The 27,426-nt window shown below is 45.6% G+C and overlaps 1 protein-coding gene across 6 annotated transcripts in view; it reads right to left on the reverse strand.

Annotated features, from left to right (window-relative positions):
* The window catches only part of PEAK1 (pseudopodium enriched atypical kinase 1), a 278,957-nt gene that overhangs the window by 43,240 nt on the left and 208,291 nt on the right, over window positions 1-27,426 (reverse strand). For 5 of the 6 annotated variants that reach the window (XM_027840539.1, XM_027840535.1, XM_027840537.1 and 2 more), the window contains one exon: window positions 17,525-20,788. In XM_027840539.1, the coding sequence (XP_027696340.1) occupies window positions 17,525-20,676 (3,152 nt within the window). In that variant the 5' untranslated portion in view covers window positions 20,677-20,788. Of the gene's footprint in view, window positions 1-17,524; window positions 20,789-23,849; window positions 23,932-27,426 lie in introns of those variants that run through there. The other variant, XM_027840540.1, reaches the window with a different exon arrangement.

The following is a 27,426-nucleotide window of genomic DNA, read 5'->3' on the forward strand; positions in this document are numbered from 1 at the left end:
CCTCTATTCTCTCCTTTGCTTGTGTCCTCCTGATCAAGTGACTCTTCTTTTCGCCAGTCCCTTTGATCTGTGTCTTTGAAGCAGCTCATTCTATCTCCTTGGGGAGCCTGCTCTTGCCTTCACCTTCTCTCCCTAAATTATCAACCTCAACCTCTCTTTATCCAGTGGCACCTTTGCTGTTGCTTACAAATATGCCCACATCTCTTCCATTCTTTTTTTTTTTTAAGGCAATTGGGGTTAAGTGACTTGCCCAGGGTCACATAGCTAGTGTTAAGTGTTTGGTCTGAGGCCATATTTGAACTCAGGTTCTCCTGACTTCAGGGACGGTGCTCTATCCACTGCACCACCTAGCTGTCGCAATCTCTTCCATTCTTTTTTTTTTTTGCTTTTTGGTGAGGCAATAGGGGTTAAGTGACTTGCCCAGGGTCACATAGTTAGTAAGCGTCAAATGTATGAGGTCAGATTTGAACTCAGGTTCTCCTGACTCCAAGGCTGCAGCTCTATCCACTGCGCCACCTAGCTTGCCCCCGATCTCTTCCATTCTTAAAAAAAACAAAACAAAAAACAAAAAAACCCCTCAAAATCTTGTTTTCTTTCACTACCAATTCTTAGAAAACACTATCTCTTTGTCTCCACTTTCTCACCTCCCACTCACTTCTCAGTCCTTTGTAATCTGGCCATCATCCCCAGCGACCTCCTGGAATGCGTCTCTTCAGGGTCACCAATGATCTCTTTACTGGTGAATGTAACATCTTTTTCTTATTCTTTGCCCTCTATGGATCCCTAGCAGTGTCTGGCATTGTTTGTCACACGTTGAGAAGATTTTTTTAGGGGGGAGTGGGCAAGGTCCTGACACTATATACATAAGTGCAACCTCTGTGAAGAGATGTGTGTGTGTGTGTGTGTGTGCGCGCGTGCATGCGTGCGTGAGAGAGCTTCAGCAGCACTATTCAAATGGGTGGTGTTGACTAAGTAAAACAATTTAATTACCCTCCCCATCTAAAGCCCAGTATCTAAACCTGGGAATGTGTCTATATTGAATTAAATCAAAAGCATTCCAAATAAATATGAAAAGGGGTTGTTTAGCTGAGATGATTCTGAGAAGTCACTGGATTAACTGAAAACAACAAAGCACAGAAGATTTTGGATGGGCTGAGGACACTTGGTCCCACTGGGGGTGGAGGCGGGGGTCTGAAGAGAGAGGAAGTCATCCCTGAGAAGGCTTCACTTGAGTTGGGAGAATGCCTGAGCTCTGGCCTCAGCTTCTCTGCCCCACTCCCCACACGGCTGAGGGAGGACACTGGGAACTTTGGAGATCTAGAGGATTCTCCATCTTCCCACAGGCATCCAAGGAACATCCCTGGAACGGTTTAGGGCACTGTCTGCACTGGAAGCCAAGGACGGACTGGCTGCAGGTCCACAGCACTAGGAAGAGCCAACTAAAAAACTACCCTAGACCCAGGAGACTGTCTTGACAAGTCCAGCCAAGGGAATTTCAGGAGCTGGGAGTTAATTCTTTGTCACATGTGCTCTCTAAGCTGAAGCTCCCTTTCTCCTGGGTTTTATGTGCATGTGCGGGAGAGTGGGACAGGATTTGGGGAGGATATTTTTGGACCAAGTGTTCTTATTACACCACCTCAGTTAATAGAGCCTAGCTGATTCATCAATGGACCATCATGGCTGGAAGCACACCGACAGGGGCTTGGGAACTCTATAGCTAAATCACCAGCCCCGACCCACCTGGGCTAGTGAAAGTCAAGGCTGGGAGAGTTTATATCATGCACTATACTACACCATAGAAAACAGAGATCTAAATAACAATGCATTTGACCAATCAGTTCTTGAAAATGTAGAAGTAAACTGACAAAATGCCCATTAAGTGGATCATGAGGTTCTAGAGCAGGGTGGAATCCCCTCATTTTTATAGATACAGGAACAGAGGCTCAGTGAGAGAAGCGCCTGGACCTGGACCCCAAAGGCAGCAAGTGGCAAAATCTAGGCTTTCAGCCCCTGATCCTCTGGCTCCAAACCCAGTCATCACCTGCCATGCTAAGGTGCTTTCTTCTACATTCTTAGCCTTCCTCGGACAGTCCTCACTCCTGCCATGAGTGAATGTAGAATCTGTCTTCAGCCAGGACCTGTCCACCCCAGTCCTTCCTGAGTCTGCCACTATTCACTGTGCCCCTTCAGCAGCCTGCTCTGGGTGTTTTCTATCTACAGGAGTCCAAGCTTCCCAGCCACGCCCTGGACTTAGAAAGGCCCTTCTGATGAGCTTTTCATCAAATTAAGAATTTATCACTGATGTCTGGTAGTTGTCTGTAATATCACATGGCTGCAGTCATTCATTCATTCATTCATTCATTCATTCATTCATTCATTCATTCAAATGGTTGAACAAACAGTCAAGGTGCTGCCCAGAAACATTCACATTGTTACAGATTGGTCTTTTACACAAACAAATCCCTTGGTAACTTTATCTCCCATCACCTTGCAATATTCATACATAATTCAAAGCTGCAAAAAGCAATCTCCTGCGGGAAGCTCACTCAGGGGGCAGGATTAATCACTACACCACCTCATAAAATAATCCCCCTTTTTTTCAGGCAAAATCATTCAAGACAGATTTTCATAAAAATTCTGTTAAACATCTGAACATATTTTTAAAAAGCAAATCAACTTCCACATTAGCAAAGATTAAAGCCCTCTATATTTCTGAGTCCTTCCTCAATTTAGGTTCCACTTGTCTTAATAGCTAACCATCTTCAAGTTCCAAATGGACAGAAAGGATATCTTTTAGGCCTGAGTAGACAACCTTCGCCTCACAAGAGCCAACCTACAACTGTCCAAATCCATATTTTCAGCCTCCTTTTAAACAGCTATATCTCAGGAAAAGATAGTGAAAAAACATGGATTGAAAAATATTCTGAAACCTTTAAATTAGACTCATATATTCTTTAAACATAATTTTAAAACTCTATTACTTGTTTTGAGAGGAGTGTATGTGTGTGTGTTATATACACACACACACATAAATATACATGTATATGTGCTATGTATTCATATTCCTATGGGGGGGTACCATAAGGATGGGCCTTTGCAGAAACACCACAAGCATGAGGCATTGTAGAGAGCTCCGAGTTATCAAATCCCAACACCTTTGTAATCCTTTGAAAGGGAAAATAAAATCTCCACCTTTTCCTGTCTCTTTGCCTGCAGGACCTCCCACCAATCTGACATTTCTTAATCCCATTTTATTTTTCAGGTCATCAATTTAATTCTTGGCTCTTTCCCGTCATTGGCAATCTCAGCCAGAAAAGTCGTGTATGCACTGATCATTATCTTGGAGTCTTCCCTTTTCCTCTAAGCCTTCTGAAGTCTTTGAGGGAAAGCTTCAAGCTTCTTATTTATCCATTCCATACATTACGATTAACCTTTAACTAAGATCTGATGAATTCTCACTCTAAGTCTGACAGAATGTGATAAAAACAAATGTGCCTCCTGCTGGTGTGAGACAGGTCAGACCTTTGGCCACCCAAGATGGATTCAAGGTCTAAGAGAGTGAGTGCCACAGATCTGACTTGGTCTCTGGGCTTCAGTTTTCTCACCTGTAAAATGGAACAACAGCACGTGCTCACTCTGGGTTGCATGTTCAAGAAAGCATCTTGTAAACGATCAGGTTATTCCCTCCCTTCAGCCCACCATGAGCTGTTGTCTCCTCTGGCCCTAGATTCAGTTCAATTCAGCAAACACTGATGATGTGCTCACTTCATGAGAGGGACCAGCATTATAAGGCATGAACATCAAATCAAATATCCTCAAAACATTCCACAGTAGGAGATATTAAAAAAGATAAAAACATGCCCCCACAAATCATCATGGCTAGAAAAAAACTCAGGTTCCCTGATTCCCCTCCTCCATGGCTTTAAATAATAAAGAAAATACCTGAAACTAGAAAATTTGGGTGTTTAAATCCCATGAAATATAAAGCTCATGTATATTAGATCCTCACCTCATACCATCTACCCTAATAAATTCTAGCTGGATCATAGACAAACATAAAAAAAGAATCATAAAAAAAGTAAGAAGAAAAAGAAGATATTTATCTCAGTTTTATGTGTGTGGGGGAGGAGAAGGTGAGTACAATTTTATCTACTGAGCAAATAGACGAAATTATAGGGGGCAAATTAGATGGATATGATTAAACAAAAACAAAATCATTCTGCACCATAATGTATGTGACCGAGATTAAATAAAAAAACCAGAAAAATAACATGAATTTAAGGAAGATTTCAATAGTCACTGAGAGTAGTGTCATAATGGGCTTCCTAGGAGAAACTCTGAAATAGGCCCTAGGTTGGTCTCAGCTCTTTCCTTCTCTGAGGTTCTCTTCCCAACGAAACAGGGACTCCCTTCCATATCTTATGGTGAGGAAAGTGTTCAGGAATCCTAAAAGAGCTATTGAAAAGTGTGTTATTAATTACTATTAATAAGGGAAATGAGAATGTCAACTCTGAGTATTAGCTCTGAGCAGCAGTGTCAAACTCAAATAAAAACAGGGTCATGAAACCCTGTAGAAGGACCCCTGCAGGCTGCTTAGACTTAGAATGACACATAGTAATGTGTTTTCTTACATTTTTATTCACTTTGTTTGACATTTCCCAATTATATTTCTGTCTGGAGCTTTGAGCCACGTGTTTGCCATCTCTAGTTCAGGAGATCACGCTACATCCCTAGAACCCGAGGAGACAGACCTTTGGACGGTCCGTTCATCTTCTGCTTGCCTCAAGATGGCATGGATGATGGTACTGTATGTTGGAAAACACTGACAACTGAAAATTGACCACAAGTAAAAAGTATCCCTCAAAATGGCCATACTAGGGTAAGCCTTCAATGTGTGGTTGATAACCAGTCACACTGACCAAGAAGGGAGGATGAGAATCAAGGACTTTTTTTTTTTGGTGAGGCAATCAAGGTTAAATGACTTGCCTAAGATCACACAGCTAGTACGTGTCAAGTGTTTGGTCTGAGGCCAGATTTGAACTCAGGTCCTCCTGACTTCAGGGCCAGTGCTCTATCCACTGCGCCACCCAGCTGCCCCCTCCAATAGATCTTGTCACAGAAGGACAACTGTGGCTCCAGTCCAGCTCCAATGGGGCTAGCGTCCACATGGGGATGGTGCTGGTGTAGGAGGCAGAAGCTGGAAGATTTGACTTGGAATTTGCCACTTGGAATCACAGAACGTCAGAGCTGGAGGGAACATTAGCCTCACTTTCTCAAACTGAGGCTCAGATGGATTGAGTGATATATTCAAAGTCTCACAGTTAGTAAGGAGAAATGGTGAGATTTGAACCCAGGTCTTCTGCAATGCTCTTTCCATGCTGCCTCCAGCTTACTGGTGATATGACTCGGGGTGAGACACAAACTACGATCCTAGATTCAAAGCCTTGAACGTCCAGGCCAACCTCCTCATCTTACAGAGGGGCCAGCACAGTACTTAGTATAGAGTAAACACTTAATAAATACTTGCTGACTGATTGACTGGTTAAGGGACTTGCAGTCAGTAAGTCTCAGAGGTGGGATCTGAGCCCAGGTCTTCCTGACATCAAGGCTAGCACTCTGCTTTAGAAAGTAAAGCAGACCGATCCAGGCCTGGGTCCTAAGGACACACGGTTGTGACTGGTTACTCAGGGTCCTTTACCAGAGACCTTGGTCTCTCTGTCATCTCAAGTCTGCCTACCGCTTTTCTTTTACAAAGATCTTTCTTTTCAATCGCCCTATGAAATAGGTCATGTAAATGTTTCCTTTCATGGAGGAAGAAACAGAAATAGAGGCTAAGTGACACGGCGTGAGTTACACAAGATGGATTCATGCTCAGGTGTTTCAACTACAAGGTCAGCGCTTTGTGCCACGCCATTGCCTCTCCCCAGACACGATCATGGATGGCACTCTGGCAGGGGGCTTCCTCACGGGATAGTGCTCACTCTATACAACTTGGCTCCTGCCACTGACCATCTTCCTCTTCTCTCTTCACATTCCTATTTAAACCTTCACTGGCCTTCTCCAAGGCCCACCCAAATGCCAACTCTTCCATGCTGCTTTCCAATGAGTGTAGAGGCCAGCCTGCCAGCACTCTGAACTGACTCTCACAGCTCCACTTAAGCACCAGGCTCATGGGGCATTTGTGGGAGGCATGCCCACCATTTCCCAGGTGGCATTCACAGACTCTCAAAAGAGATTTCAGAGGTCATCTCATCTAAGCCCTACTACAACGCCCTTAACGAGAGCTCATTTAGCCCACTTCTGGCGAAAGACCTCCAACAGGGAATCAACTCTCTCTGGAAGCATCGCATCCACCTTTGCTAAAGACCATTCTACTTTTTATGATCTGCTAGGAAGATTTTCCAAACAAGCGCATAGCCTAGATTTTCTATCTGTCACTCTTAATTCTGGTTCTGGGGACCAAGTTAATCACTTAATCAATCCACACGCACGAATATGCAAGCTCTCGGTATGTGCCAGGCATGGTATAAGTTAGTGGGGATACAAAGACAAAAAAGGAAATCCTCTCTGGCCTCCAGGAGGTTCTCTTCTATTCTGTGTATGTGTGATGGGGATGGGGGGGTGGGGGAGGGAAGCAACATAAATAAATACAAAATATAAACATGAAATCCAGCGTCCCTGTGTGTGGCAGGAGTGGAGGGGAGGCATCAGCAGCAGCTGAAGAGAATAAGAAAGGCCTTTATTGAAGCAGCATTGGAGGTGAGCTCTGCAGGAAGGATTTAAGAGGTAGAGAGGAGGAATGAGTGAATTCCAGTCGTGGGGGTATGGGAGGCAAAGAACTGTGATGGGAGATAGAACTTTCCCACATAACAGTGCTTTGAATACCAGAAGACGGCTGTCACGTCTGTCGCCATCCCTACTCCCCACCATGGTCTGTCTTTCTCCAGGAATCGACAGGTCCTTATGTGGAATTATCTCCAGTCCCCTCACCAGCCTGGCTGCCCCTAGTCTGACAGAAGTGTGGTTCTTAGAACCGAACACCACGCTCCGAGGGTGGCAGGGCAGCGGGACTCTGGCCTCCCTCGTCAAGAACACCACGCCTCCATTTGGGTAGCTTCTGGCCTCTCAGCCCTGCCACGCTTGTGGGGTGCCTCCACTGTGGAGTCCTTCCTACCTGGCTTCATGGAGTATTTACGTGAGGGCAGGGGAAGTCACCATCTACCTCCGTAGGAAGTCAGTGTTACTTTCCCCCCAAATGAGGTGAATAATTGGTTTCTGAGGACTGGACTAGGCAAAATCTCCATGCTACTTATGGCTTTGTTCTTCTCAGTTCCGTCCTATTCCCTCGTGTTACTGAATCACATCTGGGAAGAATCACGTGGGGATAAACTGCCCATCTATGGAATTAAGCCTTTTAAATGGTGTCTGACTATTCCAATCAATCTGACGTTCCTGCTATGGTTTAGCGACTGCTACGTTGAAAGAGTGGCCCAGAGATCTGAGCACAAGGTTAGGAGCTAGGGATTCAGACCTGATTCCGGCTCTTCTCACTGCCCTGCCCCGGGGAGTGACATTTACACTAGTGTAGATCAATTAAGATATTCACATAAAATGCTTCGAAGAGAACTATACAAAAATCGAGAGTTTCAGGTTGAAAAATCAGCCCTGACCAATCGGGCCCTGATCATTAAATATATAGTCATTCTAAATTTAGCAAAGACTAATTTTGAAAAGGTTTGCTCAATTCCACCAGACTAACTAGAAATCCCTTATATTTCAAAAAAAAAAATCAGTGGTATATTTGAAAAGAATTACATTTATCAAGTACCTACTATGTTAGGTAATATGCGAGATAACGCAGCAATGCTGGAGTCAAGAGATTGATGGTCTAGCCTTGATCTAGCCGCTAAGTCGTTCGGTGACTTTGGCTAGGTCACTTAACTGATCTCTGCATCATGGGTTCTTAATCTGCAAAAAGGGCCCCCAACTTGTCAAGACCATTTGTGAAGATGTTTGTGGGGATCAAATTTGCAAATGTACATAAAGTGCTCTGGAAAAAAAAAAATGGAAGCTCTATATTAACTACCGGGGCATCACGAATCCCAATCACACATTTTGGTAGCACTCTGGCATGTTTTCTCCCAATAATATGAAAGAGGGAGTACAAGTATCTCCATTGTCTGATAAAATAGTTTCCATGTTTGGATTTCTTTTCAGTTCCCTCACCATTCCAAATTATATCCACATTTATTACCCCTCCCCTCAAAGTACATGGATGTGTGTGCATGTGTGCGTGAGATACAGTTATATATATATATATATATATATATATATATATATACACGCACATATATATATATGTATATATGTGTGGCGGGAGAGAGAGAGAGAGAGAGTGTGTGTGTGTGTGTGTGTGTGTGTGTGTGAAGGGATCCTCAGGTACGCCTCCTAGGATTCTGAAGGACCACCTAGAATACAGGTTACTTTTAGGGTACCTAAAGGAGTTCAAAACGTCCAGGGCCCAAGGGCAGAGGAACAATGAATGGAGTTCCTAGGAGGAACAGGGGTATATTAGAACTTAGAAGCAAGTCTCCAGTGGAATGCCTTAGAGATCTGTGTCCGGGGGCCCCAAACCAGAAATCAGCAGTGAGTAGGAAGGCTTGCTAGAGAAGGGGAGCATCCCTGCTCTGATCTCAGTTCTTGCTGCCTCACCTGAACTGCCCAAGATTTTGAAACGACTTCCCCCAGAGATCATGATACTATTGACTTGAAAAAAATCTTTCATTTAAGGATGAACAAACTGCCGTCCGGTCATACCCGCTCCATTCTGGTGATTCTGAAATCTCACAGGTCACCACCCAAATGCCACTCCCTACCCCATGCCCCCTCACAGCTCGATTCCTTATTCCCATTCCCATCAACTTTGCCTATGTCCAACTCAAAGCTACCCACCCCATTCACTGTGCCCTCTGGAATGCCCGCTCCATAGACAATAAACTGGCTTTCATCTTAACTCTTTTCCTTTCTCATTCTTCCCATCTTCTGGTTCTCACTGAGATCTGAGTTCCCCTGATGACGAAACCTTCCTGGCCACCCTTCCTGGCACTTGCTGAACTTTCACTCATTCCCATTTCTCATTGGTTGAGGTGAGGGAACTGGAATATTTCTTGCTCTCTACCACCATTTCCGGTTGTCTCTACCACCACCACTCAGTAATTTCTCCTTCTTTGAGGTTCGCACTATTCACATCTACTACCCAGTCAAAATCCTGGTAGCTGTTGTCTACAGACCTCCAGGACACTCTCCTTCCTTTCTCCTGCCCTCACACTAGGGGATTTCAACATACATACATACAGATACTCCCTCAAACACCCTAACCTCCTAGTTCATCGACTTACTCATTTCCTGTGACTTACTTCTCCACTCCACCTCAGGCATACACAAAGATGGTCCTATCTTTGATCTTGCCATCACCATAAATGTACCATCTCCAACTTCATGAACTTTAAAATCCTCTTATCTAATTACAATCTACTGAATTTCCACCATACTCTCTTCCATGACCAAATACTGCTCTTTGTCCACATGGTGGTCTCAAATTCCTCAGCCCCTCAGTTCTCTCTCAGGTCATCTTCTCTGCACTAGCCATTTTCTCCTCCTTTCCCCATCCTGACCCCTTGGTGAATCACTTTAACACCAGACTGTCTTCTTCTCTTGAGTCGCTGGCTTCCTTATCATCTGGCCAATTGTGCCCTGCGTGGTTCAATCTTGGATCATTCTAACCATTCGTCACCTTTGCTCCTACATACGTGGTGCTGAATGGAGGAGGAAAAAATCATGCAACTGCTGACTAGGTTCATTACAAATTTAAGTTACATAGTCTCAACTGGGCCCTCACTATTGCTGGGCAATCCTACTATATCTCCCTTATCATTTCACTATACCACTCTTCCCGAGGGTCTTCTAAACCCTTTCATTCCTCCTCAAACCTTGTACATCTCCCCTTTAGCCATTGTCTCAACTGAGAATCTTGCTTCATATTTTACAGAAAAAATTAAGGCCCTTCACCATGAGCTCCCTCATTTCTCTCCCCCTCATCTCACAACACCTAGATGCATTCTATCACTCTCTATCAATGGAAGTGATCCTATTCCATCTTGTCTCCTCCAGCAGACTATTCCCCCTGTCATTCCCACTCTTTCACTTATCTCCAACCTTTCCTGGTCTTCTGGTTGCTTCCTTACTGCCTACAAACATACCTCTGTCTCCCCTGTCCTCAAAAAACCCTCACTTGATCTCTCTATCCCCATTAGCTACTTCTAATAACTCTCCTACCTTTTTTTTCTTTCTTTTTTAATTAATTTATTTTGATTTATCAATAATCACTTCCACATGCTTTTGAGTTTAAAATTTTTCTCCCCTTTCCTCCCCACCACCCTCCCCAAGATGGGGCATAATCTGATATAGGCTATACATTTACATTCATATTAAACATATTTTCACATTAGTGATGTTGTAAGTAGAAATTAAAATCAATAGGAGGAACCATCAGAAAGAGGAAACAAAACTCAACAGAAGAGAAAAAAAATTAGCAATTTGGCTTCCATAGTTCTTTCTTTGGGTGTGGATAGCATTTTCCATCACAAGGTCTCTGGAGATATCTTAGATCCTTGTATTGCCAGGAAGGGTTAAGTTTATCAATATTAGTCATCATGCAACGTGGCTGTTATGGTGTACAACGTTCTCTTGATTCTGCTCACTTCACTCAGCATCAGACCATGCAAATCTTTCCAGGTTTTTCTGAAGTCAGCCTGTTCATCATTTCTTATAGCACAATAGTATTCCATCACATTCATATACCACAACTTGCTCAGCCATTCCCCAATTGATGGGCATCCTCTCAATTTCCAATTCTTTGCCACCACAAAAAGAGCTGCTATGAATATTTTTGTACATGTAGGTCCTTTTCCCGTTTGTGTGATCTCTGTGGGATATAGCCCTAGAAGTGCTATTGCTGGGTCAAAGGGTATGCACATTTTTATAGCCCTTTGGGCATAGTTCCAAATTGCTCTCCAAAATGGTTGGATCATTTCACAACTCTACCAACAATGCATTAGTGTTCCAATTTTCCCACATCTTCTCCAACATTGATCATTTTCCTGTTTTGTCATGTTGGCCATTCTGATAGGTATGATGTGGTACCTCAGAGTTGTTTTGATTTGCATTTCTCTAATCAATAGTGATTTAGAGCATTTTTTCATATGACTATAGATGGCTTTAATTTCTTCATCTGAGAACTCTCTGTTCATGTCCTTTGACCACTTATCAATTGGGGAATGGCTTGTATTCTTATACATTTGACTTAATTCTCTAAATACTTTAGAAATGAGGCCCTTATCAGAGAGACTGGTTGTAAAAATTCTTTCCCAATTTTCTACCTTCCTTCTAATCTTAGTTGCATTGGCTTTGTGCAAAAACTTTTCAATTTAATGTAATCAACATTATCCATTTTGCTTTTCGTAATGTTCTCTGTCTCCTGTTTGGTCACGAATTCTTCTGTTCTCCATAGATCTGACAGGTAAACTATTCCTTGCTCTCCCAGTTTGCTTACAGTATCAGCCTTTCTATCTAAATCATGATTTTTGATTTTTTTTTGACTTTGCTTTGGTCTATGGGGTGAGATTTTGGTCTGTGCCCAGTTTCTGCCATACTCTTTTCCAGTTTTCCCAGCGGTTTTTTTCAGTCTCCTACCTTTTGTGATTAACTTTCTTGAGAAGACACCTGACAGCCAACTGCTCCACTATCTCTTTTCTCACTCTCTTTACTCTCAACGATCTGGTTCACCTTTCACCCCAAACTACTCTCTCCAAAGTTACCAACGATCTCTTAACTGTCAAATCCAATGGTCTTTTCTTCATCTTTATCCTTCTTGACCTCTCTGCAGCCTCTGATATTGGTGGTTCTCCATGATACTCTCTTCTCTCCAGGTTTTTGGGACATTGCTCTATCCTGGTTCTCCTTCTACCTGACAGCTCCTTCTCAGTTTCCTTTGCTGAACCCTCATCCGTGTCATGCCCTCTAACTACAAGTGTCCGCCGGGGTTCTGTCCTAGGCCTTCTTCTCTTCTTCCTTAGTACTATTTCACTTGGAAACTCATCAGCTCCCATGAAGTCAAATATCATCTCTATTCTGTTGACTCTCAAATACACTTATCCACCTTAATTTCTCTCCTGAACTCCAGCCTTGCATCTCCAACTGCCTTTCAGACATCTTGAAGCAGGTGTCCCATAGACATCTTAAAACACATGTTCAAAATGGAACTTGTTATCCTTCCCCCAAACCCTCTCCCCTTACAAACTTCTTGTTACTGTCGAGGACACCACTATCCTCCCAGGCCTATAGGCTTGAAACCTTGGTGTTGTCTTTGATTCCTCACTCTATCTCACCTCCCTTCACACCCGATCTATTGTCAAATCCTATCAATTTTACATTTGTAACATCTCTTGCATGTGTCCCCTTCTCTTCTCTGATATTGCCTCATTACCTCACACACACATTAGCCTGTCAGTTTGTCTGCCTGCCACAAGTCCCTCCCCTATCAAAGCACGGGTCCGACCACATCACTCCTCGCTTCCCCCACCTCAGTCAACTATTACCTCCAGGATCAACTATAAAATCCTGTTTGCCATTCAAAGTCCTTTATAATCTAGTTCTATCCCTCCCTATTTTTATAGTCTTCTTACATAGTACACCCCTCTCCTCATGTCCTCTTTGATCCAGTGACCCTGGCTATTGTTCCTTAAACAGGACACTCCATCTCCTAGCTGTCCCTCTATGCCTGGGATGCCATCTCTGCTCCGACTACTGCCCTCCCTCAACTAAAACCTCATCCTCCACAGGAAGCCCTGAAGTTCAGTGCCTTCCCTCTACTGATTATTTTCCATTTATCTCATATACAGCTTGTTTGTCCATACTTGTTGGGACGTGGTCTCTCCCTTCGACTAGGAGTTCCTCAAGGAGAGGGACTGTCTTTTGCCTTTCTTCGTATTCTCAGTGCTTGGTACTGGGCCTGGGACAAAGTCAGTACTTAACAAATGCTTACTGTATTGACCTACTTATGTTCCCAAATCTTGGTCTCTTGACCCTCAGTCTATCACTTTGTCTCTCTCAAAACCACTAAACTTGTTTAAATTGGTACAAAGTAGTTGGACAGAAGTGCTTTCAGTCAACAGGTCCTTGAATCTAATTTGACCCAGTGACCTGGAACGGAAGGCTTCATCAGACTGCCTCTTCCTTGAATGATGGGGTTTCGACTCTGCCATAGCAACAATTCATTATTTTTCATACTAGACTCTGCATCTACAGCCTAGCTTTGGCATTTTAATTTGCTTACAGGAAAACTCTGATTTTCATCTCTTTCAAGACTGTGTTCCCAGCTGTGGAATGATAATTTAATGATTACACTGTCATCAAACAGGAAACACAAATGTTGGCACTTGGCAGTCATGTTTGTCTTCTCAAAGTTGCTACAAGCAAATATGAAGTGTACATTGAAGTAAATGGGATAATTAGTGAAAATGCAAGTGTGGAGAGTTCCACTTGCGTACCCATTGAAGCAGCATCCACCTTCCTGCAGGTAGAGCAAAGGAAAGCTAGCCTGTTTTACTTATTCTCTGCTAATATCAGCTGTCACAGACTGCTGTGAAGCACAGATCTGACCCCATGACTCCCTTAGTCAATCAGCTCCGCTGGCTCCCTACAGCCTCTGGGACCAAGGTCAAACACCTCTGTTTAGCTTCGTGAGACTTTTACAATGTGACCCCAACTTATCTTAGCAGTTCCACAAGACCTTCTTCTCCCAATGCAGCTCAGCACATGTGGCCTACCCTCTGCTCCTCACCCACAGTGATCTAGCTGTGGCTTCAGTGCCTCGGTACTGGTCCTCCCCTTGTGCCTGGACTGTCCTACCTCCTGACCTCGGCCACAGAGCCCCTCTTTTCCTTAAAGATAGAGTTTAAACATCCCCTTCTTCAAAAAGCTTTCCTTAATTCCCCCACCAGCTATCATCCTCCTTTCCCAAATACTGCATTTCACTCCTTGTAATTACTTGGACTTATTCACTTGCCGTGTATTCTGTCCCTGCTTCTATATGTATTTCTCATCTCATACCTTAGAATGGAAGGCAGGATTGTTTCTTCTTTGTATTTGTACTCCCTTCACCTAGAACTGTGCTTGGGCACACAACGGCATGGCCAAGCATCTTAAAGGAAGAGGCTTCCAGTCCTGCCCTGGATCTTGTTCTGGGTGCTGCCTCTTAGGAAGGATGTGCTAGCTGGCATCCCAAGAGGACGGACGGGGCAGGAAAGGTCTGTAAATCCTCCCATAAGAGGACCAACTTAAGGCCTTGGGCATGTGCACCATGAGAGATGTCTTCAGGCATCTGGAAAGTTAGCATGTGGAAGAGGCCCCAGGAGGCCAGACTAGGAGTAGGGAGTCAACATGTAGAGAAGCATATTTGGGCCTAATGTAATTAACAATTTGAACCTTATGAAAGTGGAATGAGTGTTCTCAAGAGAGCAGCTTTCTGTCATTAGAAGCAGAAGGCCTCTTTATTAGGTGTGGCTGGGCCTTGGGACCCTCTGCAAGGGCCTTCCCAACATGGGATTTAAGTCACTACTATAAGTTATTAGGACTGTCCGCAGACAGTTCAGTGCTCCTATGATGTAGGTGGGCAGCACTACCGACTGCCCTCACAGGCCAGTCCTGACCCACCTGGCTTTCACCTGGGAACATAACTGAGCACTGCTGGCTCAGAACAAAGGGGTTTCGGTCAGAAAAGCTGGGTTTGAATCCCAGCTCTGTCAGTTTTTACTATGAACGTCTGTGAGACTCAGTTTCTTTCTCTGTAAAATCAGCTCCTCTTCCCATGGCAGAGTAGCCCTAGAGCTTGAAGCGCTGCTCGCTGGGGGGTGCCAGTCACCTCCCAGCCTTCGCTTGTCTCCTCACGTGTATAATGGAGGTAACAACCTTGCTCTCCATCTCACAGGCTGCCCAGAAAAGGCTCTGTACTCACTGTTACTGTGGTCTGGAGGAGGCTTTCTCAGTGTGACACTGTGGGGCCAGCTTCACCCTCAGTTCACGCATGGCAATAGCCAGGATTGCTGCCTGGATGTGGCATTCTACAAAGCACCCAGCAGAGGAGTGCCAGCACCATCCCCAGATAAAGAGGGAAACATGAGTCATCTGCCTGGGGTCACACAACTAATAAATCCCAGAGCTAGGATTGGAACCCACGGCTTTCCGGGTTGCTTCCTGTTTCCCCGCTCAATCATTCAGCCAAAAGAGAGTCCCAATTACAGAAATGAGGCCAGACTCAACAAGTACTGAATTATTTTCTCAACGTGGCATTTCAATAAGCAGAATTAATAGGCCTTGGCACAAAAAAAGGAATTACCCCAAAAAACCCATATAAAGGACAAAAGAGTGGACTTTATTTAACGGCAAGCTCTGTCGAGTGGGGCGTGGATAAATATACCCCAACCTAACTTAATGAAGAAGTAAAGCAATGTATTGATCCCTATGAACCATCTGCTGTCCTGCCCCATGTGACGCTTACTAATGCGGCTTCAACTGCTACTCTCCCAAGAGAAACACATTGATCCTGGAGAAGAACAGTATGGGACCTGGATCTAGAGTCACAGGGCCTGGATTCAAATCCTGGCCTGGCCGCTGCATTCTGTGACCTCAGAGGGGTCTGCTTCCTCAGCTGTAAATGAGGGGTGCCCACCCACAGGAGCTCCAAAGCCCATCATAGTTCTCAATCCTATGTTACTACCAATACATACGCCAATACCGCTGAGTCCAAGCACCAGGGACCCACCCAGCCTCTCGCCCCAAAGGCTGCTCCCCTTGGCAGCTCTCAAGGTGAATGGATTCGAGGAGTCCTGGGAATTGCTTGCATGCTGATGGCTCTGGGGCCCCTCAGACAGTGCTCAATCGGGAACAAAAATGCTCAGTGAAACAGGTTTGAGGGCACTAAGCCTTCTGCTGCTTATGATGGACACTTTTAAAAAAGTTGGAAGTTCTGGGGCCCTTTTTTTTTTTTAGTGGGGAGTGAGATGAGCACCATGAAGCTCACAGATGTCTGGTCTGATCTACACTGGCTAGCAGACTGTGTGAGAGCTGGTTAAAACGGAATAGCAGGGGCAGTTAGGTGGTGCAGTGGATAGAGCACAGGCCCTGAAGTCAGGAGGACCTGAGTTTAAATCCGGCCTCAGACACAACACTTACTAGCTGTGTGACCCTGGGCAAGTCACTTAACCCTGACTGCCTCACCAAGAAAAAAAAATACTGAATAGCAGCAGTGCTGGCTGTGGGGGGAACAAGAGGGCAGGATGGGGCACGTGGAGGGCTGGGCCATCCCTGCCCCAACCCTGTTCACATACGCATTATTATATCTATGTCATAAGAGCAGAAAATTCAGAGGGATATGCTTAGGTGTCCTCACCACAAACAATGATATCCCTACAAATGAAAATACTTCTATGCTTCTTAACCTAGAAACCAGAGAAAGACCTGCAGCGTATGAGTCAGATTCTTGATGAAGGATTGAAAGAAAGATATGAACAAGAACTGTGCAGGATGAAAAGGTACAGAGGGGGTGCAATCTGCATTTGTAGATGGACTACTGCACCAAAAGAACACATTCCCCCTGAAATACTCAAGTGTTAAGCCTCATCTTGCATTCGCTGAAGAAAGAGCTGGTCTGACTAAGATGTCACACTCTGTTATAGTCAATATTGTTATCTCTTAGAAAGGAAAACAACAGCAAGAATTCACACGGGGAAAAAAATCAGCTACACTCATGCCCCAGTTCTCCCACTGGGCCCCAATCCCTTCTTTTCTTCTTCTCTTTTTTTCCCTTCATCTCTCGGCAGCAGAGTTGGTTGGTTTTTCTTTTCTTTTCTTTCCCAACCACACTGGGAGGACTGACAGAATGCTGCATCTCAGCGGATGAGGATAGCAATCAGGCAACAACCATCGCCATTAAGTGGAAGGCAGCCAGATAGAGATGAACGTGTTTGGGAAAACCAGAGGCGCTATCTCAAAGAGCTCGTCTAACTACCAAAGTGGGGAAGAACAGCCTTGCCATTCATTAATCTGCTCCTGTTTCTTCCTCCCTGCCAATAACACATTACTTAATGCTAACTTCTTACGTGGTTGCCTGTTCTCCAATGAACCTGCTTTATTTTCCCCAGGATGCAGCAGGGCAGGGCGGACCCATGTTAGCCAGAGGCAGAGCCTTCCCCCTTTGCTCAGATATTCAGATCTTTCTAATAATATGCTACTCTGGGAGTGCAGTTCTAAAGATAGACGTTGGTCATAGCATGCAACTTAACACTCATAAACAGCTGCTGAGAAAACCTACAAGATGCATACCAATCACGGCATTTAGGCTCCCCCACTTCGGCAGTCAACTTTGCTTTCTACACTCAAGAAAGCAGATGGTTCTAATCCAGATTACCTGAGAATTTTCTTGGGAATATGAGATGGAGAAGAATGATTCCTTTTCTTCTTTTCTGCATCCTGTAGGACCTTTTCTTCTATTTCACTTTTATCCGAAATCACTACTCGCTCCACCCCTGGCTTGTCTGAGTCGATGTTCAGCTCTGTCTGGGCAGAGTCACACCTGTACATGAAAACAATCGATGGCTTTTCACTGGAATCGGTTCTCGACTCAGTGAACCAGTGATGACGCTGAACGGGAGGGGGGGGAAGCATGTGGATGACCGTGCCATCGAGGCCCACCAGCTTGCCCTTCTCTCTCTCTTTCTCTTTGTCTTCCTCCTCATCAGTCTTCTTACGGCGGAAGAAGCTCTTAAACGATATCCAGCGCTTAGGCTTGGCATCGGCTGCCCGTCTGCCCTCCGAGCTCAGGACGGACTCAGCCTCTGTTGACCTGGTGGGGCTGGTCGGCTTGCTCCAGTGGCTGAAGTGTCTTTGCAAAAGGTTACTTGCGTGGTACGGAGAGGAAGTGGAGCGCGGAGGGGGAAAAGGGGGACCTGGTTCCGTCTGGGGACTCGGGGTAGGAGTGCCAGCTGTGTATTTGGAGGAGTGACAAGTGGTGGGCTTAGAAAGTGGCTCCTTGTGCATGGGAGCACTGGCGCTTTCTGCGGCTGGGGCGGCTTCATTCTCGTGGCTGGGCTGGGCAGTAGCAAAGAGAGATTTTGGCCTTATGGGAGGACTTGCTGGGGTATCGTCCCCTGGAGGGAGGGCATACAGTTCCTCTGCACTGCAGGCTTCAGGGTCCAGGGGAGGAGTTTCTGGGGGAGACTGTGGAGGCTGGATAGAAGCGACGATCTGTGAGAGCACGGTGCTCGCCTTTTCCCGGCTGCCGCCGCCGCCGCCCAACGCTGGCGACTCCAGAGCGCCTTCGATCTTGGCTACAGGCTCCTGGGTGGTTCTTTGGGGTCGTGCTGGGGAGCCATGGGCAGAGCTCTGCCTTCTCTGAGGGGAGGGCTGGCCCCTACTGAGGCAGCTGTTAAACTCCTGGACCTTCTGGGCCACAGAGCCCTTCCTGTGCTCTGTGCTGTTAGACCGCCCCTTCCCTAGAGAAGCATCGGCAGGTTTGCTGGTGGGACTCTCTGCTACTTTGCACTCTGTTTCTATTTCTTCATAAGTATGGCTTATTATGCTTGTGGTTTTATCTTTCATTGACAGCTCTCCACTGGTTCCCAGAAAACTTTTATAGATGGCTAAATTGTCATATGCATTAGGATTGATCACAATGGGAACTTTGATAGCGTTCTTGGAACTACGAGCATAAGTTGGCTCATCATGAATGATAATTGGAAAAGGAGGCATGCCAGCATTGTTGTAACTATTGAATTTGATTTCAGACAAATTGGGTGACTTAACCGGGATCGTTTTGGAAGAAATACTTGTGGCTGTGGGTGAAGTAGGGGCTGACTTAGGGGAGTTTTTCCTTGGAGGGACAGTTGGTCCTGTGCCACCAGTGACTAGTTCCACTTTAGGTATCTTCTGGCGTGGGCTTGTACTGGACGTCCAGACTTCCTGGTATCGGATGGTACTGGCTTTTTTGAAATGAGCATTTCCCTGTGCTGAAGTGGAGGTGGGAGACACAAGTGGGGAATTTGGAGTGGACAAGGTGCTTTTGATTTTGGGACTCTCAGTCTGACCGTCCAAGTGCTCGCCGGTCATGGCTGCCGACACGTCGACGATCGTGTAGGGCTTGCACACTGGCTGTTCCAGATTCACGACTCGGTAAGGCCTGGCCTGTTCTTCCAGAGGCACCAAGTTTATAGTCACCGCTTGCCCAGTCAGATCTGTGGAACTGTTTCCTTCTTGCTTCTCAGTCTGAAGAGCAATCTTGCCATTTTTCTCTTCTAATCGGAGAGCAAGCACTGCCTTGTGGGTCTCTAATACTTGGGTGGGGCTTTTTGGAGCACTGGTACTGTCCTTCATTTGCTGATTATCAGAGTTTCCATAATCTGGTTCAATTGACTGGACCTCCTTAACATCCTTAGGGCTACCAGGCGACGTCCCTCCATTGCAGAGTTTTTGAGATGAGCTACTGGCTGTCCCTGAGCGAGACTCCTCCGTCAAGGACGATTCGGGGGTCGTGGAATCAGAGGAGACCACGCTCGGTGTGCTGTCCTGCCCATAAGGGATTACGGAGTCCTCCCCATAACCATTTAAGATTTCATCGTAGCTATCGTCATAGTCCACTGCACAGATCCTCTGGAGAGATTTATTTCTCATGGGGACAGTGTTCCATTTTTTGCCCACAAAGAATCGAACAGGGGAGAGAGTGTTCGCCCTGAAGTTAGCAAAGCGGGGCTGCCCTCTCATACGAATTTCCATGGCCAACAATTCTTCATCACTTTCATCCCAGCTCTCATGTTCTTCATGCATACTGCTAAAAAACGCATCATCCTCACTCTCATCTTCACTAGAAAACTCTGGGTAACAAAACCGACCACCTTCATTACTGATCACCTCTGTGCTACCACTCAGAATAACGTGCTTGCTCTGAGAGTCCTTCATCCCTCCCATCATGCAGCTGGGAGGAAGCTTCCTTTCCAACGACCGCTTGTAGCAGTTATTGATTCTTCCCAAGAAGGTTTCCCTTGAGTTAATTTCATTTCCCATTCGCTGAGGAGTGGGATCCAAGCCCACAATCTCCTTCAGCACTTCAGTTAGTCCATTATTGTTATTGGCTATCTTACTCCCATTGTCATTGGTGCCCAAAGGCCTATGGACGTGGCTAAATCCTTCAATCTCTTCTTCATTATTGTTATTATTATTCAGTGGTTTCTTGTTCAGGGAAGCCCTGTTTCGGGTCCAGCTGATGACCACCGGCTTGCTCTCACAGTGCTCGGGGGGGCCGGCCTCGGCGCTCACGCTCTGCCCGCCGGCCACCATCATGGTGGGTTTCACGGCGATGGTGGGCTTTTTGGCCACTGGGGGCCGGAAGCTCCCCGTGCTCCGGACTCGGTGGTTGTTGCTGTGGTTGGCGTTGGTCCTGGTGGCGCTGTGGGGCAGGGGGGCCGCCTCTGGGGCCGGGGGCAGCTGGTGCAGGCTCTTGGGCTTGAAGCAGTTCTTGCACTCACCAGGCTTCCAGACGTGCTCAGTGAAGGCGTTGCAAGCAGACATTTTCCACGGAGCTTCGCGCTTGCTGCTCCGCTCTCAGCGCGTGGCAAGGTCTTCATCGGCTAGTTCTCACTCTCCCCATGGATCACAGCAGCTCTTCGAAGTAGTCGTCTGTCTGGAAGGGAAGGGGAAGGAAAGGAAAAGAAAGGAAAGAAGGATTAGAATGGCAAAGACAGAAGAAGGCTTATCGGGATACGTGGCCCAACTATTGAACTTTGAACATTTTTATGATGGGATTAAAAGAAGAGAGATGGCCTCTTCTTAAGCTTCTGCGGTCATTTCCTCCCTGTCACACAAGGGAGAGCATCTCTGAAGGGCAGAGCATCCCGTAATTCTGCGTATTTTCTCACTGTACCACTTCCCTCATACACTGGCTTGACATTGAATTTTCCAACAGATACTGGGTAACGCGTGCTCCTTCTGTCGCTGGCACATACAGCTTCTACAGGCTCCCCGCCACCCCCACCCCTGGGCTTTATATATCACACAAGTGGGCAGCTTGGTGTCTAGCTAATATAAGGGCTGGGAAGTCAATACCGCTGCCATAAAAGTGCAATGCCAGGCCCCAGGTTCAGAAATACTGCCGACTGCTGCTTTAGGGAAGGGACCGGAGGGCAGCTATTTAGCAAAGCTCCTGTTGGTGCAAACCAGGAAAAGTGGATCTTATTTAGCCAAAGCTTAGACAGTAAAGTACCGGTAAATAGCACTTGTAAAGCCCTTTCCTTTTATGAATGTTCAGATTGGAAGGTGAATGAGCTTTAACAAGCAAAACCCCAGTGGCATGGCTAAAGTCTTGTCGATTTATTCTTGGCTTGGTGTCAGGGAGTTAACACAGAAAAAAAAATCACCACTTTGTACTGGATACAAATCACTCATCACTTGGTACTACGTTAATCAGACAATTGGCAAATGCTCATTAGGCACCTACCATATATCTAGCACTATGTGAAGTGGAATGATGCAGAAAAGCAGGAGCAGATAATGTCACTTCCCCTCAAGAACTTATTATAAAAATATATGTGTTGTGGTATAACAATTCCCATTTATTTACACAGTACTTTTAATTAATCAATCAACATTTATTAAGCACCTACTATAAGCTAGGCAGTGTCCTAAGTGCTGGAGATACAAAAAGAGGCAAAAGTTCCTACCTTTAAGGAGCTTAGAGTCTAATGGGGGAGACAGTAAACAAATATGTACTATATATATGTATACGTAGATGATAAACAGGAAATAATTAACAGGGCTGAGTTGTGAGGAGGCTTTCTGTAAAAGACGAGTTACAAAGTGTTTTCTTCACCTCCCTTGAGATCGCCTCATGGCCACAACAGTGCCAGAGCCAGTGTGTGGACAAGGGGCTTCCTGACTCCAAGCCTAGCACTGTTCTCCCTATACTGAGTTTCATTAACCAAACTTAAACTGATCTCTGACGGCTGATGAGTACCTAAGAAGCATGAGAGCTTAAAAAAGCAAAGCAAAGCAAAACCTGACCAAATCACCTTCTTTCCATGCTAGGCTGGCATAAAAGTGTGCCAAAGACAAACGTGTGTAAGTAAATTAGTTCAGTCAAAAAGAGGATTGTAAGGTCGATTAGCAGCTATCATGCTATCGATAGGACTGCCAACTGGGATTCACTAGGAACACCACCGGCTTTTGTCAGTATGGCTGCAAAAGAAATTCATCAATACAATTGAATACTGGTCTCTGACAATATGCTCAAGTCCAAGCGGGCCGCCGGAGGGAGGGGCTCCTCACTGCCATCCCATGGCAGGCAAGGTACGCCAAGCAGGCACCTTCTCCAACCACCAGGGGGAGCTGCAGCCTAAGCCTAGAAGTGCTGCAGGCCCCAGACTGGAGAATGAGCAGGCCAGGGTGTCTCCTTTCAGAGGCTAATTACCTTTGGAGACTGTGTTTCAAAACTTGCAGAATCCCCAAGATAAAAAGGCCCTGTCAGGTACAGATCTGCCCAAATATCACACCTTTGGTCTTGGAGACCTCTGCAAAAGGATTTTGCTGCATCTTGACTCGAGCCTTTGAAGCCTTTCCAGCTGGAGCCAGAAGCCCCAGAAGAAGCAGGGGCGCCTCTTGCCAAAGTAAAAGCAGAGAAAGGAGATGTCCCACAGGCATCCCTGTGATGGGCTCCCATCAGCTCACCCGCATGAGTCGGAGGGGTTTTAGAAGAAAAGCTCACCGATCTCCGAAGACATCCCCTCACCTCTCAAAGCAAACGTTGACAATGAGTGCTCAAGGCTTGGAGGCGTCTGAAGCCTTCTCTATAAACTGGAAAAAGCCTTAGCCTTTGAAATGCTCTCTGCACTACGACAATTTTCAGGACCAAAGCCTGGCAAGCCAAACATTTTCTACTAATAAGACTGTTGAGGAAACTCTTCAAGGAGGCAGACTTCGTCAGACCACGGCAGCCTTTTACGATCTGCTATCGGTTTTATGTTTCTCTGCTGCTACAGAGATGCTGACGATCTGATCATTTGTTTTCTCCCATCCCACTCCTTCATCCAGATCAGAAACAAAGAGCCTTGAACCAGCCTTCAGTCTAAGTCTTGGCAGTAAACGGGCTGGTACAAATGGCTGGAGCTCCGCGGTCCCAAAGCAGCTCAGGGAGCTGGTGGTCTGCTGAATACCATACGGAGGATATCCCTTAAACGCAACCAAGGAGAGTCTACTAATAACAGAGGAGGATGGGGAACTGGGCTGCCACGTTTCTTCTCAAACAGTACTGCTACCTGAGGCCATTGTCTCTACCTATAAAATCTGTCACTTCACAAAGGAAGAGGTGGCAGCGGTGAGAGGCGAGCCAATAAGCTGTTTCATCCTTCTTGCAGTACACAGGTTTTTAACGAGACTTCCAGTGAGCAACAAAACCACATGTTTTGCCCAGATGTTCTTCTCTATCTCCAGGTCTCTCAGATGAAATTTACAAGGCGAAGGCCTCACGAACATTTTGTAATGGAATACACTAGCTGCTTACTTAAAATGGGAAGGAAAAAGTGACAACCAGTCTCACGTCAGGACTCTGGCCTTTTCTTTCTGCCACAGTCAGAAATGCTGACCTAACACCCCACCCAGCTGCCAAAACCTCCCAAATATGACTAAAAGGGTGGAGGGGAGGAAGTGAAAACAAAGTTAGAAGGAAAAGTTCCATGGGAGACAAAACCCACCTTTAGCAAGGAGAACACAAAAGAGTGTATTCCAGATGACAAACACTTTCCCCTCATAGTGATGGGACAGACTCCATCTTTGTGAGTTTGAGATTTGGCACGAGTTGCTTCTTTGCTAAGGACAACGTTCCTGGGAAGAAGGTGGTGTGGGTATTAGGATGATGAAACTGAAGCTCTGAGATGTGCTGACTTGTCCTGTTACACAGCCAGGAAGTGTCGGTGCTGCTACGAGAACCCAAGGCTCATAAATCCCTGTCCGGCGTGCTACATACCAGGAGGATAATGAAAACAGGAAGGGACCAAAAAGGGGTCAAAGTTGACTTAGGGAAGAGAAGAAACGATTCTTGCTGCTTCACCCTCTCCCTACTCTACCCATTTGGATGACAGGGGAAAAAGGGAAGAGAAGAGAAGACAAGGGGGAAAGAAAAAAGGAGTAAGAAAGCAGACCCTGTTATCTGCCGATGTGATGTTTTCAATCAAGCTGATGAAAAAGAGTGGGCCAGAAAGTCATTTGTTAACACTACTATTTCCCTTGTTTTTAATTCTCCCCGTGGCTCACCAAGAGTTTACGTATCTCCCTAACTCAGTAAAAGCATGAAAAGCAAATACGGTGAAACTTTCCTAATTAGGAACTAATTGGGGGATTAAGCGAATTTGTGAAATGTCCAAGAGAGGCAGTGTCCATGCTTCCAACAGGCACCTAGCACACGTTCATCGACTTGAACTGAGTTACACTCAGGTGGCCCCAGTATTACGAGTCAGCCTTGGGAAGTGACTGGGAACGCCCTAAGGGAGGCTTGCAGCACCGTCCAATTTTAAGTCAGCTGAACACTGCTGCGGCTCAGCCTCCTTTCCCATCTCAGTGTTGGTGATTAATTTAGGTAGCAGGTATCTCTGTATAAATCCAAGCAATTCAGTCTAGTCAGGGTGCAAAGGAATACCGAATACAATCAGAATGAACAGGTTTGTTGTAGAAAAAAACACACAGCAGACTGAGAAGGTTGCTTTGTTCCAGTCTGAGGGACTAAGCTGTGTTTTCTCAGCTCACAAGAAGAAGCTGGGAAGGTTCTGTGGAGGACAGAGTGAGAAACAGTCCACTGCCTTGGAAAACTGTCCTCCACCAAGTGGATTTTCACACTCTAGTATGAATTACTAGCACTTCAGTTAAACTCCTATTTGGGGGGAAGGGAGATGCAGGGGTGAGAACCAGGTCTATGATTTCATCTGTGTAGAGAAATGGCCAGGCACTCCCCTAGGTGCAAATCGAGCACTTGCTCAGCAATAGATAATCTTACAGAGTTGCCAAGTACGTTGAGAGGTTAAGGGGCTTAACCAATCACACAGCCAGAATGGGTCAAAGGTGGGGTTTGAACCCACATCTTTCTGACTCTGAGGCAAGCTACCTACTATTCCATGGCTGCCTTTTCATACCACCATATACCAGTGAAAATTCCAATCCAATTCCTTAAAAAACTCCTCCACTGATCCCTCTGTCTCAGCTAGCTCTATCCTACATCTCTCCTCCTAGAGAAGGCCATCTACAATGGTGCCCCACCTCCTTTCCTTTCTGATTACTTTCTTATTAGTTCTCTGCAGTCTTTCAACCTCGAGTAAAACTGCTCTTTCCAAAGTTATTGGTTCTCTTCAGTTGCCAGATCGAATGCCTTTTTCTAAATCCGTATCCTTCTTGGCCTCTTTGTAGCCCTTGCCATGATTAACTATCCCTTTCTCTTTGATCCTCTCTTCTCTCTAGGTTTCCATCCCTACTCCACCCTGGTTCTCCTCCCACCTGTCTGACCACTCCTGTTTAGTCTCCTCTTTTGGCTCTTTTTCCAGGTCGTGTGCACTGACACTGGGTGTCCCACAATCTCAGTCCTGGGTCCTCTTCCTCTCTGTAATATTTCGCTTGGTGATTGTTCACCACGGACTTACCGATCATCTCTATGCTGATGATTCTCCGATCTTCTTGCCCAGCTCTACCCTCTTGGCTGACATCCAGTTTCACCACTCCAGCTGCACAGTAGACAATTTCAAGGTTGTTCTCAACTCCCTTTCATTCAGTCCTCACATCCGGTCTATTGCTATATCCTGTCAACTGTACCTTTGTAATATCTCTCCTATGCCCTTGGGGTTATATGTAGGATACATAGGGTGTTCAGGGAGGACTAGCATGCTCGTCCACCTTTGGTGTCCACCTGGCACTCAGCTCTCACCTGTGGCTCTAAGAAGCTACAGCATGTGCAGCGGCCACACCCCAGCAAAAGTGAATTGGTGGGCAGGCTAAACCAGGTTGAAGGTAGCCTACAGGCTTCAAACATGTCGGTGAGTTAGGGGGATGTCCACCCCAAGCATATGAAGACTTCCCCAGGCGGAACGGGTTCTGGATCAGAACAATTTGTTCCAACGGCCATGAAGGTGGCTGAAGCAGATGCGGTGGAACGTTGAGAGCTTGGTTAGAAACCAAAGATACCAAGATCATCTATTACATCCGGAGCCACTGCCAGCCATCTTGACTTTTGTCTCGCCACTAGACTTCAATGACTCAGGAAGAGAGAGTGAGGCTGATGACTTTGCACATCTCTGCCTCACTGAAATCCAGTTCATCTGGGATATCATTGGTCCTCTTTGGAAAGGAAGGACAAACATCATACATGCTCCTTCTCTCCACTACCACCCCCTGGCACAGGCTCTGTAAGTCTTTGAGCTGGTCTCCCTGTCTCAAGTTTCTCTCCACTCCAGACCATCCTTCACTTGGCTGCAAACTGATCTTCCTAAAGTACAGGTCTGACTATGGCAACACTCCTGTCAATAAACTCCAGGGGCTCTCTCTCTCTCTCTGACCTCCAAGATGAAATACAAAATTCTCTATTGTTGTTTAAAGCCTTTCATAGCCTGTCTCCTTCCCACCTTCCTGGTCCTGCATTCCAGTGACAGTGGCCTCCTTGATGCTTCTTGTACCAGACATCCCATCTCCTGACCATGGCCATTTCCCCTGGCTGTCTCCCGTGCCTGGAATTCTCTCCATCCTTATTCTTGTTTTGTGCTTCCCTGGCTTCCTTCAAGTCCCAGATAAAATCTCCACTTCTACAAGAAGTCTGTCCTACTCTCCCATAATGCTAGTGCTTTCCATCTATGATTATCTGCAATTTACCATTTATATATCTTATTTGTACGTGGTTATTTGCATGTTATCTCTCCCATTAGACTGTGAGCTCCTTGAGGATAGGGACTGTTTTGATTTTTTTTTTTAATCTGGTGCTTAGAACATTGCCTAGCACACAGTAGATGCTTAATAAATGCTTACTGACTTGACTTGCCAATATTTCAGACTATCCACTACATGGTTCACCTTTCAATAGAAATGTATGAATATGTATATTAATATACTTGACTGCAACTCCTGCCTCTAAATGGCATGGTGGAAGAAACATGAATAAAATATACAATATTTGAGTAGAAAAGGGAGAAAAAGAACCATTAAATGAAGAAGTTAATTGAAGGAGAGAAAAAGGCAAAGAAAAGTCTCTAATCATCTTTACCCACCCATTTTAACTGCAACTAAATAAAGGCTACAAAT

The sequence above is a fragment of the Vombatus ursinus genome, unplaced genomic scaffold (assembly GCF_900497805.2).
Source record: "Vombatus ursinus unplaced genomic scaffold, bare-nosed wombat genome assembly UNPS02014847.1, whole genome shotgun sequence".
Classification (NCBI taxonomy): domain Eukaryota; kingdom Metazoa; phylum Chordata; class Mammalia; order Diprotodontia; family Vombatidae; genus Vombatus; species Vombatus ursinus.